The 21443-nt window shown below is 40.4% G+C and overlaps 1 protein-coding gene across 1 annotated transcript in view; it reads right to left on the reverse strand.

The window, feature by feature from the left end:
* The window catches only part of necab2 (N-terminal EF-hand calcium binding protein 2), a 115898-nt gene that overhangs the window by 12636 nt on the left and 81819 nt on the right, over positions 1-21443 (reverse strand). The window contains exons 9-11 of the mRNA XM_054776020.1: positions 15582-15638; positions 2807-2919; positions 417-494 (exon numbers count right to left, since the gene is read on the reverse strand). Of these exons, the coding sequence (XP_054631995.1) occupies positions 417-494; positions 2807-2919; positions 15582-15638 (248 nt within the window). The remainder of the gene's footprint in view (positions 1-416; positions 495-2806; positions 2920-15581; positions 15639-21443) is intronic.

A 21443-nucleotide genomic window follows, 5' to 3' on the forward strand; every position in this document is an offset into this window, starting at 1 on the left:
CACATCTAGATAGTCACACACACAGCCTCAGCCTGCAAACTACGGCCGTTAGCAAGAGTTCAATTATTTATGGCAGCGAGTGTCTGGTACTGTATGTGGGCAGCAGAGCAGAAGCTCGTAGCAGCAGGCAGCTCCAGCATCAGCAACCTTGATGCAACTCAAGTGCTGTAGTCGTTCAGAAGCAGGCATGATTGCTAATTTAATATGGGTGCAATAAAATCATTTTCAGGAAAGAACGTTCCAGTCAACATTGAGCGAAAGAGCAAAAAGAAAGAACCAGTACTATGTCTCATGCATTGCACAAAAGGCTATCCTTAACCAAAAGGTTTGTTCGAAGGTCACATCAAATTACAACATTTTTAGTACAATTTAGCAGTGACACGATGTATTAAATTCAAAAGACACTGACATCCTACCTTTTCCACTCCTGCTCTCCATCCCAGAACTCATAGACCACAAAGGACAAACCATCTGGCAGACGCACTGCAGTCACACTGCAACAGAAGTGGAGGAGAATGCGAAAAAAGTTAGGGCAGAATAGTTGTAAGACAATCACAGAGGAAAAAAGGTATGAAAAAGAGAGAAACAATAAGTCCCTAGTAAAAGTGTTTTGCGGCATAACATGTTCTATTAACATTAACGTTCTATGTTATATATGAAAAAAACTTGTGTTCATTAGTGACTGTCGAAATTCCCAAACAAACAGGATCACACCAGCCGTTGTCTCGGTCTAGATGTGTTAAAACCACTTCTGGTTGATGATCGAACAAGCCCATCAGAAGAGGCAATTACAATTCAACAGCTCTCACTTTAACGCAATTATACATTTACCTATCATAACGTTATTCTTGTAATTTTATGACTCTATTCTAGCGAATAATGTTTTTTAAACAACAAATTGTCTTCATATACTGATAGATTCGCTTTTTTTTTTTTTTTTTTACAGCTGATGTCACATATACATATATATATATACACACACACACATATACAGTATAATCTTCATACTCTCTTGGACCCTGGACTCTTGGAGTTTTTCTCCGCAGTACCAATTCCGTCTTGCACGTCCTGGGACCGCTGGTGCCTGAACCTATTCTCATGTGAAAACTGCTGCCGCTGCTAATGTGGGATTCTGCAATCTTACTACATTCAAAATTCATGCCAGACCTAAACAGGTTCATGTGCCTCATTGTGCTGACATGCACTTTGCAGGCCAGTGAATTGCTATACTGTACGTACTTCAATAAACCAGTGACTATGCAGTCCATGTGGCACCAATCAGACTACTTCATGCTTTACAAAGTCTAGGAATCTTTAGGAAAATGCTTTTTAATAAGGTGATTAAGATTTTAAAAGCCAGATATAGTAGATTCCTGCTACTTGGGGCAGTTACATTCCGAGAGCAATTAATTGATACACCCTTAAAAATTTTGACATTGACGTTCTCCTCCAATATCAGATCAACATTTGCAATAAAAGTGCCTGTTGGAATTATTAGGTTTGATTCAGCTCTGGAATCTTCCCTTTCTTTTTTCATTTGCTATTGTCCACTCATGACAGAAGCTAATAAGCTAAATGCTTAATGCACAATCCAAGTTGAAGCCCGAAATATGCCTCACACACTCATTAAACACATTTTGAAATTGCAAAATGTATTGTATACTTGCCATGTTCATTTGTTTATCTGAGCATTTTAGCCTGATTCTTGGAGGTGGAAAAAGTCTCAAATAAGATGTGTTTATTTGTTGGGATCACCATTAGCTGTGCTTTTGAAAAAAAAAATGCTAATATTAGTCTAATATGGACAAAATCTAACAAATCAGATTTAAATATGAAATCCTTAGTCGAAGACAGCCCTAATTTCGATGCTATGTTTCATGGTTAAATTTGTGCTTAAGAAATGTATTAAGAAATGTCAAATCTAGGTTTGTCCAATGGTATCGGTGGGCCGATATTATCGATATACCCGATATCGGGTATTGGCAATATCGGGTTTTTTCCCTATAATGAAAACCGATTGAAAAAAATGCTGTATATAGGCCTATGGGCTCCCGTATTTTCCAGCGTGCAAATGATGACCTCATCAAACCGTGTCTGAAGCGTGTAAACAACCATGGGTGGCTAGCAACGAGCTTGCTCGCGCCTAACTAACTTTATGTCTGTGGTGTCTCCTTCGGATATTGAACTTGTGATTTGCAAGGACTGCAAAGTGTTGGTTATGCAAGGCGGAACCAAGACTTCTTCCTTCAATCCGTCCAATTCCCAGGGCGAAAACCATCAATCGGGAAATATTGGAGTGTAACCAGGATAACCAGTCCTTTTCTATCATGCTAGACACGACGGATTCACCAAACCTGTGGAGTTCCTTGAGCCACGCTTTGCCATGCCCAATCGCAATTATTTCACAGATGTTTCCTTACAGGTGTACAATGTTGTTAGCAGCCTCGTAAAGAAGCTAATTGTTGATACTGTATTCATTAGCTTCACAGCAGATAGGTGTTAATTACATGACAGGAGACGTGTGATGTTACACATAATAGTATACATTGGAATCGGAAATTGAGAGTTGGGCAATATCGGCATATCAGATATCGGCAAAAAAGCCAATATCGGACATCCATAGTCAAATCCTTGATCTACAAAAAAACCCTACTGGTTTTAATTCTCCATAGATGGTTATTGCAATACAGTCCATATACATCTGAACATTTTTGAGCCAACATCCATCCATGTATGTACAGCATTTAACATACATTGGTGTAAAACCATGTTCATCTTGAAAGCTAGAAGTGGAGGGAAGACTTACTGAAAGCAGTCCCTCTGAGCGGAAACATTCTTCAGGTATTGCTTCAGAGCCTCACAAAACTCGCCAAGCTTCTTTTGGGAAACAACCATCTCCTGACGGATCAGCAATAACGACTGCACACAGAATACACACAGAAACATGATAGAAAGTCTTTGTGTTTACACCATGCAGACAGAGATGAATGGAATAAACTTGGTTTGGGTCTCAGATTCTCAGAGACAAAGATTAGACTCTGCAAACACAGTAAACTTCTCCCGTTCACGCATTCTTAAAAGGTGCCACCATTTACGGTCAATCGGAGGCGTTTCTGAATGCAAATAAGCTTAAAGATGCACGAACACGGTCGTTAAACAGTAGAAGAGGTGGGATACTTACAGTACGAGTGTGCTTACCGCTGGTTTCCGCACGTTTGATAAATACAGATTTTTTTTGTACATACACACATTCTAAACTACAGTCCTAAAGAAATTTAGAACCTTTTCTACTCACAGGTTGACAAATGAGGTCTGAGGTGATTTGTTAATAATTTGTTCTTCTATAAATGTAATAATTTACAGTAAACGTAAAAAGTGAACACCTCCAGTAAAATGGCTTATCTTACGTATAATTGCCCAAACCTGGACTATACTACAGTCATTGTTGTCAATAATCTTTCATAATCGTTCTGGCTGGGGTGTAGTAATAACTTATGCATTATGCATCTCTTCTCCTTTGTGCTCTGCAAAGCCTAGCAAGGTTAAGCTGTGGTGTGCAAATATTATATGTGGTCATAGATATACACCCCTGATAAAAATTTTAAGACCAGTTGAAAAACTGCATGAATTTACATTTTGCACTGTACTAAGTAGAGCTTCAAAATGCAAGAAGAAGAAATGGGAGTGAGAGAAAAGACATTTTTAGTTTAGTGCAAACAACCATTAAAGTGAAGTTAGGCTGTTCATCAGCGGATCAAACGTTTAAGACTACAGCCTTTAAAAGCCAAAATCTTCACAAAAATGTAGATTGAATGTAATTTTCGGTCAGGTATTCCCACCGTCATGATCTCTTGATGGCAAAGGCAAAAAAAGCTGTCTCTCTTTGAACGTGGTGTGATTATTGAACTGCGTAAGCAAGGCCTCTTGCAGCGAGCCATTGCTGCTGAGGTAGGGCACAATAAGACAAGTAATTTTAAACTTCTTCCCCAAAAATTTCACCGACCTTTAGACCAAAGAATCTCATTGGCTGTCCGTCAAGACACAGGACGATCCTTGGTCTAAATGAGTTAAAGTTTGTTCCTGGTGCCGAGTGCAGTCCAATAAACATCAGACGGCATCTGCGAGAGAATGTTTTCAAGTAGGGATGTACGATATTTTTTTTCAAACCGATAACTTTCTGCTTCTCACGACCGATGCTGGTACAATAACCGATAACCTATTTATAGCTAGTATTTAAAAAAAAATTCTAATGTTCTTTTTGGACCGTACCAATCTAGCCTAACTCTCACCTTAACTCTCTTGCGTTGCAGCAGTCATCATCCGCGCATGTAAACACTGTGTAACACATACACAACAATGCACAAGCGGTACAAGGGGTACGAACGGAGAGAAAAAAAGAGCGATTCTGAGGTCCGACTTTTTCGTAGAAACCAGTTTTGTGATGCAAGTGTATTACTGTTTTCAATGCGTATTGTTTTGAGAAGCAAAATGCTTTAGTTAACTGACCTCAACAACTCGCTGGAATTACTTTCTTAAACACCAAACGTGGGGAAAAGTGGGACGAAGTGGGGGAAAAGTCACTGTTTATGTACTACACTGCTGATGTCATACATACAACTTCATGTCAAAAAATCCATACTATCTCTTTAATGTATTTGCAACTGTCGTAGTGTTGTTCAACAAAAATCAATAAAAAGAAGAAAACATGATGCATAGATGCACTAAATAAAAAAAAACCTTGAAATTAGCTGTTGAGGGTGCATTTTAGGCTGTACTTCCTATGTACAGTATGTCTGTCCAAACATGGTAAGCCTCAGGAAAACTGAATTAGAAACACTACATTAGCCATCAACCTTGTTAATCTAATCACTTACAGTCCATTGATCATCCAGCCACTCTGACCACACCACTGCGATTAGACAAAGAGGAGAAGTTGAACATAACTGTCTTAAGGGTCCGATTACAAATCAGTCAAATGAAGTGTAAAAAAAAAAGCCTTTAGCAATGAACCTCTTTATAGATATCACGATGGAAATTATAGTTAGACCACTTCTGGTGTAACGCTAAAGAGACCAGGTGTGATATCGATTGGACAAACAGTCTTGTTCTTGCCTTTACCTGCGCAATTTTTTTTTTGTAAAGGGTTAATCACCATTTAATTGAATTTAATATCAGTTGCTTTAAGTCAAACAGCTGGAGGACAATCATGTTTTAAAAACAATGAGGGCCTAAATGACTACTGTTAATCATTTCATCTTTCTTTTTTAACTGTTAATGAGCGAGTCTGAGTTTTTACGACTTAAATAATTTGTTGCGCATGTGTCAAACTCAAGTCAGCTAAAGTCGAGCTAAAGTCAGCTTTGAGTTTTGGGCCCCCTGTGCGATTGGGTTTGACCCCCCTGATTTAGGGGGTTTAAAAATCTTCCGTTGCAACCCTTCAGTTTATTTATTTGTTTCTGGGGAAAACAGCCGAAGCCCAAACTGACAAAGATTCAGACCAGGAACCTCTTTCTGATCAGAGACACCGTTCACACTGTGGGAACGAAACTGGAGGAGTCTGTTGGAGAATGATCTCCGCTGCCCCTCTGTTGTCTGATTGAGTGGGTGGATGGGGTTGTCCGTGATGAAGAGCAGTTTGTCCAGTGTTCTCTTGTCTCTCACTGTTACAAACGCCTCCAGCTGACCGCTGATAACTTGTTCGGCTTTCCGGATCAGTTTGTCCATCCGGCTTATGTCCTTTTTGCTGGCGCTGCTCCCCAAACAAACCACAGCAAAGTACAGGGCACTGGCAACCACTTCTCCAGCACCTTGCTACACACATTGAAGGACCTAAGCTTCCTTACGAAGTAGAGTTCTGCTCATGCCCTTCTTGTAGACAAAATTGCTGTTGTCCTTCCAGTCCAGTCTCCAGTTCATCTGGACTCCCAAGTACTTGTAGTGGTCCACTACTGCCACCTCCCGACCCTGAATGGTGATGGACTCCACTGGAGTCCCCAGCTCTTTGGTGCACATTCAGGAGCAGGTGGTTTGCCTGGGACCACTTTACAAAGTCAGCGATCACTGTCGTGTACACCACCTCCTGTCCATCTCTGATACACACAACCACTCCAGAGTCATTAGAGAACTGCGATAGCAGGACCCAGACATTACATTGCAAAAACAGTCCACTCCGAGAACCACTCATAGAAATGTCTTTGTGTTGTCTTAACTTTTTTGTATGATTTTACTACAGCAGCCCTCGTCACAAAAATTCTGTTACGTTTTGAGGGCATGGAGAACGTTAAACTTCACAAGTATTTCCAAGGTGGTTTTCATTCCAAACTCAAGAGTGTCTAAACATACATGGATTCCTCAGAGATGCTCATTATGTTCTTCCATTGAAGATGTACAGTAAGTGATCTTTTTGTAGATATTGTACCGGTACTTGCCAAAATGTCAGTGGTGCTTATTAAATTGTTTCCTGTAAAACTTGCTAATTACTATTTTGTTTGTGTGTGTTTCTCCTTATGTTGTAAATGCAAACAGACAACTCACAAAGTTCTTCATTTATACTAAATTAAGTGTCTGTCGAATGTAAATCTAAATCAAAGCCAAGATAATATACATTATGTCTAATTACAAATGCAAACGACTAACAAACAGCATTGTTCTTTCTGGCTTTCCTGTGACTAAACATTTTTCAAAATGTAATTGCGTGAAAATACATCATTGAAACAATCAGTTTCAATCAGCCTGCAATCCACGCAGGCTCTCACACAATATTTAGTGTGTGTTAATGTATTGGTGGGGGTACAGAGAAAACAGCAGAACAATGTGTCTGTCGTGGGGAGGAGATAAGTCTAGCATCACCATGGCAACTAAGACATACCCACACAGAGGTCTTCATCTCACATTTCATTTTGCTCTCAACCTCTCATCTCCCATGCACTCCCCCATTGTGTCGTTTCCTCATGCCTTCCCTCCCTACTTCACTATGCTGCCCCACTTCTCGAAACCTCAAAGATCTGCAGCATTCCTCTTCTTGGAAACCCCCATCCCCTGCTCCTCTGCGCGGAAGCCTCCAGATTCTGTCATTTCCCCAAGCATCTTTGTGGTAAAATTAAATTAATTTAACATTCTTATTTGTATTAATTTTCATTTCCCTGATAACTCCCATTCTCTGGTCCCAAGGAATCCCTCAATTATTCCAATCAAAAAGCCAGAAGCCCTTGATTATTTCAGGTATAATTTGCATATCATTCTTTGGATGATAATAATATACGGATGAATGGAAAATGGTTTTCATCTCATGCTTTCCTGACCTGTTCACTACTGTAGTACAAAATGATAAGATTACAATGAGAAGCAGCCAACTTTGAGGTAGCTTCATTGAGAGGCAGTAGCATACAGAGAAAAGCCAAAAGAAACAGTGTCAAAGCAAAAGGTACAAGTCACCCTTAAAGCAAACATCCCCTGATGATGATCCCCTGCATATTTTAACTCCTTACAAACACAAGGCCAGTCTAATCATTATAGTAGGGTTATTTAAAAAAAAAAAGAAAGTATAAATCAATTTGAATTTGAGTGAAATGCATATTTGATCCCTTACCAACTGCAATAATTCTGACTATGAGACTCCGTTATGTGCCCATAAATCATATCCCTTGAGTAAGAAGCTTGGTGGGATTAAGACTGCTGGCTGAATGAAAGAAACACAAGGTAAAAGTCAATGGGCCTCGCTCTGGAACTCCACGCAAGATTTCACCTCGTGAAGTATGAATGATTCTCAGAAGAGTAAGGGACTAGCCCAGAATTACACGGGAGGGGCTTGTTAATTATCTCAAGCCAGCTGGGGCATGAGTCACCAAGAAAACCATTGGTAACACACTTCACGATTATGGACACTGCAGTGTTTGCAAGGTCCCCGTGCTCAAGAAGACACATGTGCAGGCTGGATTATGAACACCTGAATGACTCGAAAAAGGCTTGGGAGAATGTGTTGTGGTCAGGCGAGACCAAAATTTAGCTCTTTGGTTTTGAGGTAGAGGAATGCCGATAAACGAGGGAACACTATATTCTTCGTAATACTTCCACTCCACACTGGGCAAAATGATGGACATCGCTGTTGTTGATTACTGCTCTCTCTGTCTCAAACACACAATCCCTCCATTCCGAGACATCTGTGGTTAGGTGACCAGAAATTATCTTTGATAAAATAACTACTGACTTTTGCCCACAATTCTCTTACGTTTGTAGCCTTGTTCATTTTGTTTGATGACATCCCAGGGATTTCTGACGTGACTTTAAATTGTGTTGTCCTTCCTGCCCCAAACTAACACACACACACACACACACACACACACACAAACATTCTCTATTGTCTGCAGTACCTTACTTGTCCTGACTTTCTGATCCATGTTTATTGAGCGAACGTTGTAATAGATCAAATATTGCATGCTGACTCAGAAAGACAGACAATCGGAAGAGCTGTGCTACTGTTGTTTGCACTTATTTCATCTGATCCTACTATACATCATTAGACTTGTCTGCAGTGGACAGTGTTTGCTGTGCATGACAGCTGACTGTCAAATCCATATAGATATGCAGTCAGATGTTTACACACACACAACATGGGCATGAATGTCATTCATTTTGGGTGCTTCATGATTTGTTTGAAACATAACTGTTTTCCAGGGTGTAATGATTACACAACGTGCATCTTCAATTATTTTAGGATCAAATATAGCATATACATACACGCCCACTAACATTTGGTTTTGGTTAAATATTCCTGAACAAGATTCAGCTCAACCAGATGCGTTTTGTAGCCATCAACAAGCTTCTGGCGTCCTTTTAAGCATAGTCAATAAGGGGATTGAGGTTGACACTTTGGAAAGACATTCCTGAAGTTGACTTTATCCACTCCAAAACCAGTTTTGATCTGTGTGTGGGATCATTGTCCTGTTGGAACCCAATTGTGTCCAAGTTTCATCCATCTTGCTGTTAATTTGAATGGTGAATGTGTGGTAGCCCTCCTTGTTCATGATCCCATCCATTCTGGGAAGAACGGAAGGGGTCTTCCAGAGCGTTTTCTCATTCTTCCACTTGTGGTTTGACCTTTTGGGCCAGTTCTTTGAGAGGGGTCAAGATATCCAATACTTCTAGTAGTTCTTGAGAGGTCGTCAGTCTACTAGTCATGTGGTTGTCTTCTTGAAGAACCCTGTGTTCTTCCTCCTCCATGTGAGAAATGTTTACTCTTGCGGTTTCCTGTATAGCTGCCTGAACAATGCAACCAGTTGGTCTGTCTTCAGTGCACTTACGTTCTTGAAGAACTGGTCAGCTTTCCCCATTTTCATCTTCTCACACCAACATTCAAGCAGTTTCAGCTCCTCACTCAGGGACTTGTTGTGCTCCGTGAGAACATTTTTTGTTTCTTGAAGAACTTTTACACGTGCCTTCAGATCTGCATTCTCAGTCTCCATCTTCAAGCTTGGGTTATGATTGAAAAGATGATTCCGTTTGATCAGACTGGATTGCTCAGGATCTTCAATCTGTTCTTGAAAGTCTTTCCCCTGAGTGTTCAGCTCCAATTGGACCATAGGCTCCGAAGAGACAGAACTTTATCATTTGATTTATTATCATCCCAGGCCTAGTACACATGAGACATTTTTTTCTAAACGAGAAGTCTCGTCATGGTTTAATCTTGCGATATCTTGTGACAACCTTAGTAACTACTGAGCATGTATGTGTCCTTTTATTAGTGCATCAAAAATGCAGTGCTATGAGTAAAGTCTAGTAATAGTATACAAAACCTGGCGTAGTTAATTTCTTGCAAAAAGGAAGCATCCACTCAATTTGAGGAGAGCTATTTGTTTAAACGGATGACGCACCGCAATCTATTAGGCATCTATTAGAGCAGTCACCACTATTTGAGGCTCGACATAATAACACCATTTGCTACAACAACATCCATGTTTAACAACTGTTCAACGTCACTGCCTATACTTGATATATTCAACAAAACAAAGACAAATAAATTAGAGGCTATACTTGTGCATGATAGGAAATAAGTGTGGACGCTCGTTGCTAAGGAACCTTGGCTGCAGTTAATTATGTGTTTCATGAGGAGAAGCGGTATAGAAAATGGATGGATGGATTTAGACAATAATAGTGGTGAAAAGATTTTGTATGAAAAAAAGGAATAAGGGCAAATTCAAGCTGTTAAACACACCTGAGGCGATGGTGATATAACCTATTTTTGAGAGACAGAAAAAGGCTTCTGTCCCCTTGACCGTAACACTTTCTCATTCCTTCTTCGCATTTCTATTACCCACTTCTTATTACGCTATAATCTCCCTCACTGGCTGCCTTAGCCATGTTGCATTCTCAGTTTTCAATATTCTGCCAGTTTATTTTGTTCTTATTGTTTCTTCTCTCTTCTCTGAGGCGCCTCGAGAGGCTCAAAAGACTGAGCAGATAGAGCGAATATGCTTGCTCTACCACACTTCAAATGACAGACATCATTAACAGCCACGCGCTGACAAGCGCAAGACGAGTATAATGCATCTACAGTAATCCGGCTCTTTGCTGGTTTCATACCTGTTATGGTCGTCTTGTCGCTTCCTGTGGGGTGGCCCCGGTCGCCTCAGCAACTCCAACGCAGCAATCGCGCTGCTTAGATGTGTGTTTTCTTGTGTCTTCTACTTCGCATGCTGTCTTTTCTGTTAATGGGATTTCTTTTCCATCTTTTAGTACTTTCGAAGAAGCTGAATTTGTGTGTGCTACTGCATAACAAACCATCAGAGGCAATTACTCTTGTAGCCTTTCTTCTTGAAACCTTTATGTCAAGTATATTACATGCTTACACCATTCCTGGCTTTTATTAATGACCATCGATGTGTTTTTTTCCCATCCAAAATAATATATTTAGCCATTTTATGTTTTTTTTAACATAAAATTAGTTTTGGCTGTAAATAGTAATACAAAACAATGAAATGCAAAGCCAAGCTACTCTAAGTGCAATTATTTCCATGAGTTGTAAATAATCCTGCTTCTACTAAAGACCAAATAATATCTACTTGGGACGAAACATTATACTATAGTGCCTAGCTTCCCAACGTGGGGTATGCGTAACCCCAGGGGCACCCCAAATGTGATAGGGGGTACGTGAATAAAAATCAAAAACAGTAGTGCCTAACACTCACAATCACGAGTGAGCCTGAACACCTTGCGGCGCGAGGAGAACGGAGCGGAAACGAGACAGCGCATGAAGTTGTTAATTGCTCTGTGTGCATCATATGAACAAATATGTAAGTTTGATGATTATTCTGCGCATTATGAGTGTTTAATCTTGAATATTTATTTCATATTGGTGTTCCAGTCATGGCGCAGGAGTGAAAAACTGTCACTATGAGTGGTGATTCCCTCGGAAATGAGGCTTTATCGTTGGTTGTATGCATATTTGTATTTCGGATACTGCTTTATCACGATTGTTAAACTTTCCCCTTCAATTTGGTGTTAAATAAATGTGCAGATTTTAACCATAGCCACCGTGAGTGGACAACAAAAGTGACGCTCAAATTCAACCCATTCAAACAGAAGGATGCCAACATTAGAACGAGAGGGATTGTGTTTTTGTTTTTGCTCTTTACTGTGCTGTCTTCCATGAAGGAATTTCTTAGTTACAAGTTTGCACGCTAATTACACACACTTGCTAGCACACAAAATACACTTAGAATGAATATATTGATTTTTGGACACCGAATTTCCGCATGCTACCATATAATGAATGAATGACTGTTTTTGACCTTGTCTTTGCAAATATTATAGAGTATACGTGGAGAATACAATTGACTTACACCCTAGGTTCCCAAAGTGGGGTACCCCACAAGGGTACGCCAATTGTCATTGTGGGTACATGAATGAAAATGAAAAACAATTTGCGCCGAACACTCCCAATTACGAGTGTGCCTGAACGCCTCACAGCGCAGAGCGCACAGTCAGAGCAGAAAGAAGGCAGGAGACACGGCATGGAGTTCTTAATTGCTCCGTGTGAGTTATATGAATAAGTAAGTAAGTTTGATGATTATGTTGTGTATTAACTTGAAGGTTTAACTTATATTGGTGTTCCCCGCACTGTGAAAACCTGTCAATGTACAGTATGTGCGTGTCAGGATGAGAGAGTGGGGATTCCCCTGAAAATGAGGCTTTATCGCTTCTTGTATGTATTTTTGTACTTTGCATACTGCTTTATCATGTTTGTTAAACGTTCCCTTTATAATTAATATGCAGTTTTAAGTCATGGCAATTGTAAGTGGACAAAAGTGAAGCTCAGGTTCCACCCATTCAAAGGGAAGGATCCCAACATCCGGCTGAAATAAAAGATATGTAGGACGATACTGAGATACTTTATTCATCTCCAAGAGAAATTCACACCTTATCTTTTTATCAGTGCTCATCTAAAACTTTTATCAAAATTTGACCATACACAATAAACATTTTTGAACCAGAATTACTTGCCATATAATTAATTAACCAATTAATCATGTTGTGTAATGAAATGTAAAAATGGCTTGTGTTTTTTTAAGAGTGCAGTAGCAGGGGGTACACGGCTTCAAGTCAAATGTCTGAAGGGGTACATTTGGGATTCACTGACTTGCACAAGTTGCAAATTGAATACACTTTTAAAGGCATACACTAAAACATATTTGCTTGAACTTGGTATCTTTAGAACTGTTCGATTCAGACATGATTACTGTATTTAATGAGAAATGACCACAAAATAGTATAAAGACAATGAGCACACTGGTTGAGTAGAGATCTGCTTTGTAAATAAACTACAAATGAAATGATTCTAGTCACATAAAACACAAATAGCTCACTTCTCCTATCTTTTTGTCAAAGTAGTTTTAATAGTGCAGGAATCTGGATACATCTGCACTATCATACAGCTGGACACTCAGTTTACACAGTTTTATACTGTCCTGTTTAGCATGGCAGATTTCCATAATACAAATATGTTATTTTATTCTGTAAATGTGTTATTTATCACCGTGCTCCGAGTAAAAAAAGTTAGTCTGGAGATCTGGACCAACCAACGACTGCATGAACAGTGATTGAAAAACCAAGCAACTTGCAGTGCAGTTCCGTCAAACTTCCTCACAAGGTTAACTATATGTCTGAGTACCGGTAACAGTACGTTCCTTGTTTAAATTAAATGTTCTTGTTAAAGCAGTGATCTGGGCTGCGTTTTAAAGACAAACTTTAAAGTTCTCCCGCTCCAAATAATGTAAGTGTTCTTTTGTAATAGCTAGGATGTGTCTGTGCCCACGACAACCAATCAATTTATTCAGGGCTCCCACTGCTTCCAGCAACTAATGGTGTGAGTGCAGTGGGCTGAAGTGCAATAGGTGATTATTACTGTGGTCTCCTGGAGAAAGAAAAAGAGTATTTATTTTTTATCCCTATATAGCACCCTTGTGGTATTTAGGAGACTATTCATGCAGAAAGGAAATATATATTTTCCCAATTCAATCACATACATGCACAGTATAACGACAAACCGTAACAGTAGTGGGGGTGGCAATCTCTGGCCACCTCACGATTCGATGCGATTACGATTCAGAGGCCTGCGATGCGGTGATAAAACAATTATTGATGCATCTCGATGTATCTTTTTTTGTGATCAATAGTTTGTCAGTTTTTTCATGCTGAATTTTTTTCGATATATCATTTATTTTTACTCACTGTGTGCTACTAAAACAAGCATATTTGCAGTGATCCACAATTAAAATAAACATAAAAGAGATGAATTTACTTCCATTACCATTTAATAATTGGAAGGTTACATTTACCAGCTAACATATTTCCCATTGCACAGGACCAGCAGGAAAAGTAAAGTGCACCAGTAGCAGCATGGATATAATCAACAAACTTCAGCATATTCTGAGTAACCAACATAAAAAAATCTGCCTTTATTCACAAATAAATAAAGACTTCTGAATTCAAACTAAAATCCCGAGCATAGAATCTCTGACAAAATGATACTTTTGCTGTATAGCAAAGTCAAAAGCAGCTTTCATGCAAAATATAGATTTCTGTACCAGCGGCTCTCATACAAGAATAATGCTTGCAGACGTCAGTATCTTATGAATAACCAAACAACTAAGCTGCCCTTATTCACAATTGCAGTGTCAGTGAACTAATGTTGCGATGTTGCAACAAAGCACAAAAGCCCTGCTTCTCAACAATCGAATACGGCCACGAATCCTTTGCAATAATAAAAGTTGTGATTCGCTTCGCCTTTTCCGAGTTGGTTAGAAAATAGGTTATCACCTGCTCGATGGTTCTCTGGGTGGCAGCAACTTCAGCTGGTTGTTTTTCCTCCTGGTTCGGGTGGAAACGTGCTGTTTCTCACATTTGTCATCCATCCATTTTCTATGCCGACGTTTATACTCGCTAGGGTCGCGGGTATGCTGGAGCCTATCCCAGCTGACTTTGGCTGAGAGGACTGGACTGGTCTCCACTCACATTCATACCTATGATGGCAATTAATCTAACAATTAATCTAATTAATCTTATGGAATGTGGGAGAAAACCCACACATGCACAGGGAGAACATGCAAACTCCACACAGAGATGCCCAACAGAGATTTGAACCCAGATCCTCCAGATCTGTGTGAACCGTATGGCCAACATGCTAACCACTTGGCCACCGTGCAACACTCATATTTGTCGTGTTCCCAAAATATTTTAAGCTTGTATGACAAAGCCTGCATATTGTCTGACTCTTGCCCAGCTCATTTTTACCTGGAAGCCAAAGTGTTCTCAGACTCTCGCTTTAAATCCAGCGGTTGCGGGTCGAAGTTTACGCTCAGCCATTTTGGCAGCGCCCTACACTTAAGTGCACCACCATAAAGTGTCCGGGCGGCACTTCGGCTTTCCGTCTTTTTGTTCTCTTTTTTTGTTCCGCCAGCATCGATTATTGACATTTATGAATCTATTAATAATCGTCAATGTCCGCATTGCGATGAATCTAAGAATCGATTATTTCCCCGACCGCTAAATAGTAGCATGGAAGAGTTCTATAGTTGGAGAAAATGTGTTCATATTAGCCTATGCTGTCTTCTCTGCAGACATTTCTATCCTTGTGTAATAGTGAATGAAACTGCGGCCAAATAGTTGGCAACTGTCCTCAAGCCTAAAAAACAAAAGGCCCACACACTGCCCGTGGCTTTTCAAATGAATAAATATGTTATTTCCTCTGTGGGTATCAGATATTAAAAGATTGTACATGACTTGATTTGTCGTTCAAAAAGAATACCCAACATCAATAAATTATTCAGGGCTAGACAACAGAAAAGGAAGAATTATATTTCCCGGGAAATCATTTGCAAACTTCAAAAGCCTAAATTATTTCAGGACCATGGAGCTTTTACAGGAGACCTCTCTCCCCGCTCACTCCTGTGCACTAATTACATTGCACTCACCACCACTTCTGAGGTACTAAAGGGGGCATGGCCTCCATAAGGCTGCACTGACTGATGCGACACCTGAGGCTGTGCATTAAGTTTGGTACGTTTATTTGTTTAGAGTCGACTTACTGCGCTGGTGGTGCCATCTGTGTCTGTTAGCCTCTGATGTAGATCAAACCAGACTGTCTGCAAGGAGAAGCACAACATATCAACAAGATTGGACAGTAACTTACACTAGCTTGCAGCAGGCAACAGTCACTTAGGGAAAAACGCGCTTTTTAGGGGGAATTTTGCCCATCACATACAATCCTTATGTGAGACACCAACACACGTCTTTCTACTTTCTGTGCATTCTAAAGATATAGAAACTGCTAAAAAGAGGCAACTTATTAATGCACACAATGAGACACTCCCATTCTGCCTACAAAGCCCGCTTAAACACCTCCAAAAAAACTCCAATAACGTTTTAGCGTTTTCTGTACATGCTGCGACCATGTAGCAACAGGTACATTCATGATAACATGTAATGCTTACAGCATTTTGTCGTACTTTGGTCATTTTAAGCATTACCAGAGCATATGCCGATACTTGCTTTATAACGCCGATCAGCTGCGACCCCACTGCAGCATCCAGATTACAGTGAGCGTCCCTCGCCCACGTTCCCTTCACAAAGCCAAAAACAAACATGTCTGCTGTGTGGGACTTACCTGTCAGTGTAAGAGTGATATAAGTTTAGCATCCTGCAAAACATGCCACGAAAAACGTCTCGCCGGGGTGGCGCGTTAAAAAGCTTTCTTTTGTTGCGGCATTTGGGAGGCGGGCACTTGGCAGGGTGTGGTGAGTTTTCGAAGGTCGCAATGTGATCATCGGTCGGCCGGTGGCTAATGTAGCCAAACGTGTGTGTGGCAGTCGGACACCTAAGGCGGATAGCCCACAAAGTGGTTGGATTCGTCGGAGTGGATGGTCGGCCATCGTCGGCGGTGGAGGAATCCTGGTTTGTGTGCTGTGTGCTCTCGTATCAAAATTCTCCTTAAAGAAGGCGACCGATCCTCTAAGTTTCACCAGTGATTTTGAAAAAGTAAGGCAAATATGTTTTGTCTAAACTGTATGATACCCCGTTCATATCACATTCCCCAGGGGTCACCAACGTGGTGCCTGCAGGCACCAGGGACCCACCCCACGACCACATGAGGAGCCTGCAAGCCTGCTTTTCATTCAGGTTTTCAGTTAATAATGTGAGAACACTAGAAAAAATGCATTCTGAAATACAAAATGTGAGTTGTGGATACCAGCATTTTGTTAATGTTCTGGTAAAACAAGCATATTTGGTTTGTTTGGGTTGAAATAAGCTATGAAAATAAATGTTACAAAAATGATTAGCTCTTGGCCATTTTTATTTTGTAAATAGTAGCTCTCACAAGGAAAAAACGTTAGTGACCCCTGATATAGCCAATATTACATTTAAAAATTGACACTTAATCTGTGTGATCGCTATCGGTATCAGCTGATTTCACTTATGGATGATCGGCAGCATAAAACCCTGATCGGCGCATCAATGTTGCTGTAGCTTGGTTAATGTACAGGTACATGTAAAAGGAGCGTTGTTGGCGGGTTTCGGAGGTTTTTTCAGAAGGCTTTATAGGCAGAATAGTTGTTTCCAGCGGCCCCCATTTAAACTGACTTTGAAACCCCTGCTTTTAAGTTTAAAATAAACACAATGCTCTGATTTGTATTCTATTTTTATGCTATGATCTATACTGTCATTTTTTCAAATTTACCAGACAAATTAGGTGTATTTGCACAAAGTATCAGTATCGGATCGGTAGCGCTGATACCAGCCGGAATTTTACTCAGTATCGGATTGGAAAGGAAATCAGTGGTATTGCACACCACCAGTCCAAAACATCGTAGTATCACAGATGAGTTTAACTAATATCCCATAGACAAAAAAAGAATCCTTTGCCAGACACATAAAAGATACAGTATATGAACCACAGCACTGCCAACATTTGTCCTTACTGCGTGTGTAAAGATCAAAAGGCTAAATAAAAGGTATGTGGCTTCTTAAACTAATGACGTACAATTGGCTAAGTGGTAGAGTGAACTCTTGGACGTGTATAGGTTTCCTGGTGGCGTGGGCATGTTACATCTTTTTCCTTTTTTGTAACAATGAGTAACATGTTTTGGCATGATGCAGTGCAGTTCCATCCCACTGCAAGCTATAACTACAATAATAAACATATGAAGGTTTTACTACCCGCATTGAACACATGGGAGTCATATAAACTGAGTGCAGTAAGTCACAATATGCAATGAAGGCTCCTTCCAATTAAGTAACTGATAACTGCACACTGCAAATGTTACCAACCACAGTAGGGGACCCTTCTGGGGTTTGGGTAAGTGGGTATGTTTCACACACACACACACACACACACACACACACACACACACACACACACACACACACACACACACACACACACACACACACACACAGATGATGATGAATGATTAGAATGTGATATCACACAGTTAGGTCGCAGCTGGACTCAAATGCAAGGCACTGCGTGTTGACTTACAGCTTCAGTAGATGAGCGTGGGGACGACATCGCTGCCTTTTAACTTTCCGTTTGTCACCCGGTTTACTTTCCTCACATTAAAAACATCATGTCAGTTCCATGTCCCTCGATGGAGTTGACGTAACAAAGGTGATGCAAGAACATATTTTGGTACGCGCAAATATCTCTTCCCATTGGGAGGATTCTACTGTACTATGTGTGCCTACAGGCAACAAAGGGGCTCTTGAGGCCTAATTACCAACAAATATGCAGCATTTGTCCAAGCACAAGCTATTCAAATAAGATGCAAAGCATGCAAGTGGCATAGTGAAGATTGATATACAGTACAGTAACTGTACATAGATTATAACAGCCTGCAAGGAAATCATATATCAATAAAGTAATTACTTTTTGCTCCCCAACATGACACACACATAGTTTACCAACATTTTGATTACATATTTATTATTATTATTATTATATACTGTATATTGGATTGGTACTGTTCTACTAAAAGCATGTAGTTGGCTGCCAATGCCTTAGTGCATACACTAAGGATGTCCCGATCTTTAGGATCCGATCCACTGTACTTTGAAGATCGGACAAAATCGGCTTCCGCCACGAGATTGGGCCGAACCGGTTGCCGTATAACATTCGCAACTTTGTGGGCCACACTCCAACATGGTAGGTGCAGTAATGCGCCTCAAAGCTGGTTGCCACTCGACTCCCGCCGTCCGCAAGAAGAAGAAAAGGCAACACCACCATGCAGACATGTCCGTGGTGTACCGTGGGGAAGTTAGTTTCACGTTGGACATTCAGCTCCGTAGCTACAGCCGTAGTTGTAGTCCCCTCACTATGCCCAGAGTGCTGTGTCATGGTGTGGGGAGCTCACACGGGGGATTCTGCTGTAACCGGTGGTTGTTTATGCTAGGTACCGTCAATAAATTACTATTGCGTTGAAGAGCGTTTGTTAAAAAAAGTCATATATTCTAAATCACACCACAAATTGATGTATAACCATATCAAATGATTAGTCCAACCCTAAAAGTATTTTGCACGGCCATGTTTTCCAATTTGATCTTTTATTGGATTAGGGACCTGACTCACAGAGGTTTGTTACAAAAGCCAAACAATATTGTTTGTCATGCTGCGTCATAAAAAAGTGAATTCCGTAATAGTTTGGTTGCATTGTTTTTAATGCTTTGGAAAGCTATTTTCACAACCACATTCAATTCCACAAATTCATGTTTGTAACAAAAGTATATTGTTAAAAAAAAAAAAAAGGATCGGGATCAGATCGGATCGGCAAGGCTATAAAAATCTAATGGGATCGGAAGCTCCAAAGAGTGCAAAGAGTGGGCAATCAGCGACTTAAAATCAGACTGAAGATGCACTTAATGTCAACAATGTACTCCCAACTGTCCATGACAATTCTTAAACATTCTCCTTAACCTTGAAAAAAACAACCCAACCTGAACATTTGCTCTACAAAAATGCAACCCTCCTTACTCCCCAGTAATATGGGTTGGGTTGCAGTTTATATGAGGATTTTGGAGATTCATGAAGAATAAATGTCCTCATTTTGATTGTTAGTGAGTCATTCCAGTATCACGTTCAGGTACAGTAATCCCTTGTTTATTTAGGATTCCTTTTTTATAAATGGATTTTATTCTTAGTTAGAGCACGGAAAACCTATTTATGACCTAATTTATTTATGTTTATTTTATATGCTTAGATTTTTAGAAAAAATATTCACAAGATTTAACTCATTAGATATAGATTTATCAACATTAATTCAATATAATATTTGGTCATCAGAAAAATAAAGTTTGTAGGTCTTTTGTACAAGAGTGAATCCAGTAATATTGTCTGTTTGTCTAATTTTCGGGCCGCACGGTGGTCTAGTGGTTAGCACGGTGGCCAACACGGTAACAGCTTGGACATCGGGAAGACCTCGGTTCGATTCTCCCCTGGGCATTTCTGTGTGGAGTTTGGATGTTCTCCCCGTGTGTGCGTGGGTTTTCTCTGGGTACTCCGGCTTCCTCCCACATTCTAAAAACATGCAGGTGAGGTTAACTGACGACTCTAAATTGCCCATAGGTATGAATGTGAGTGTGTTGTTTGTCTATATGTGTCCTGCGATTGGCTGGCGACCAGTCCAGGGTGTACCCCGCCTGTCGCCCGAAGTCAGCTGGGATAGGCTCCAGCATGCCCCCGCGACCCTAATGAGGAAGAAGCGGTATAGAAAATGGATGGATGGATGGATGTCTAATTTTCTGAGCCAAAGGTTGGATAACACAAAATAACACAAGAATAATAAAACAAAAGACTAACAGGTATTAAAAGAATTAAAAGAATACAAACTTCTAACGCTTTCCATTGGCTGAAATAATCCTGTCTGTGTGATTTAGTGGCTATCCACACGGCAATGTTTTGGGGTCAAAACGGCAAAGTATTTTAGCGTTTCAGCCTCTCGTCCACACGGGTGACCGGAAACTGTATTTTTTGAAAACTTCTAGAGTCGGAAAATCTGACAATTCCAGCTCGCCGTTTCCGTATGGACTAGCAAATCCGCTACAATTTAAAAACGATGACGTCACCGCCCCGTCACCAGAAGTGAGCTTTGACGACAAGCCAAAATAATATCAATATTTCGAGTGTCATGACTCACCGCAGTCGACCTTCTCCCAGTATGTTCTTGCCTTAAGAAAATGGCACACATGTAATTCCACTTTGTCGTACGTCTAGACGAGCCTTGAAAAGCTGAAGACGACAGACTTAATGCACAGCCGTTCTTTCTTCTTCTATGGTTTGGTGTGTCACGTGGTTCCATCCGCGTATCTGCTCACAGCACCACACGTAGGTGTGCCTTATGTATTACATCGTTTTCACTCAGTTATCCGTTCCTGTCTGGATGCAACTATTTTCTAAAAATTCAAGAAAGTTCCCGTGTAGACAGGGCCTAACTGACATGACAGTAGTTATGTAGCGCACAGCAGGCATATATAGCAACTCAGTCAAACACAATCACAGTATCCTTGCCAACATTCTCACGCCATTCTTCCAAAATAACAACATGCTCGTCAAAGTTGTCCCACCAGCAAGAGGTTCGATCGGGTCTTGTCCCAAACCGTCATCGTCGTAGTAGTGTCGTAGCGGTATTAAAGTGCTAAGCAGCAGCAGCATCCTTCGAACGTCATAATGGCGCCTTTATTCATCAACGTAAAGCGAAAGTAGGAGTATGGTTACTCTTAAACACGCAAAAAGTCATCTCAGTATCTCAGTAGGCAGCAATGTAATGTTTGCTATGGCACACATTAAATTCAATTATATGTGTGGCAATGACGGCACATAATTGTTACGTCATCTATGTGTATTTCTGATATATATCATTTGTATCATTTATTGTACTACAGGCCCAATTGATTAATTT

Source organism: Dunckerocampus dactyliophorus, chromosome 5 (genome assembly GCF_027744805.1).
Source record: "Dunckerocampus dactyliophorus isolate RoL2022-P2 chromosome 5, RoL_Ddac_1.1, whole genome shotgun sequence".
NCBI lineage: Eukaryota > Metazoa > Chordata > Actinopteri > Syngnathiformes > Syngnathidae > Dunckerocampus > Dunckerocampus dactyliophorus.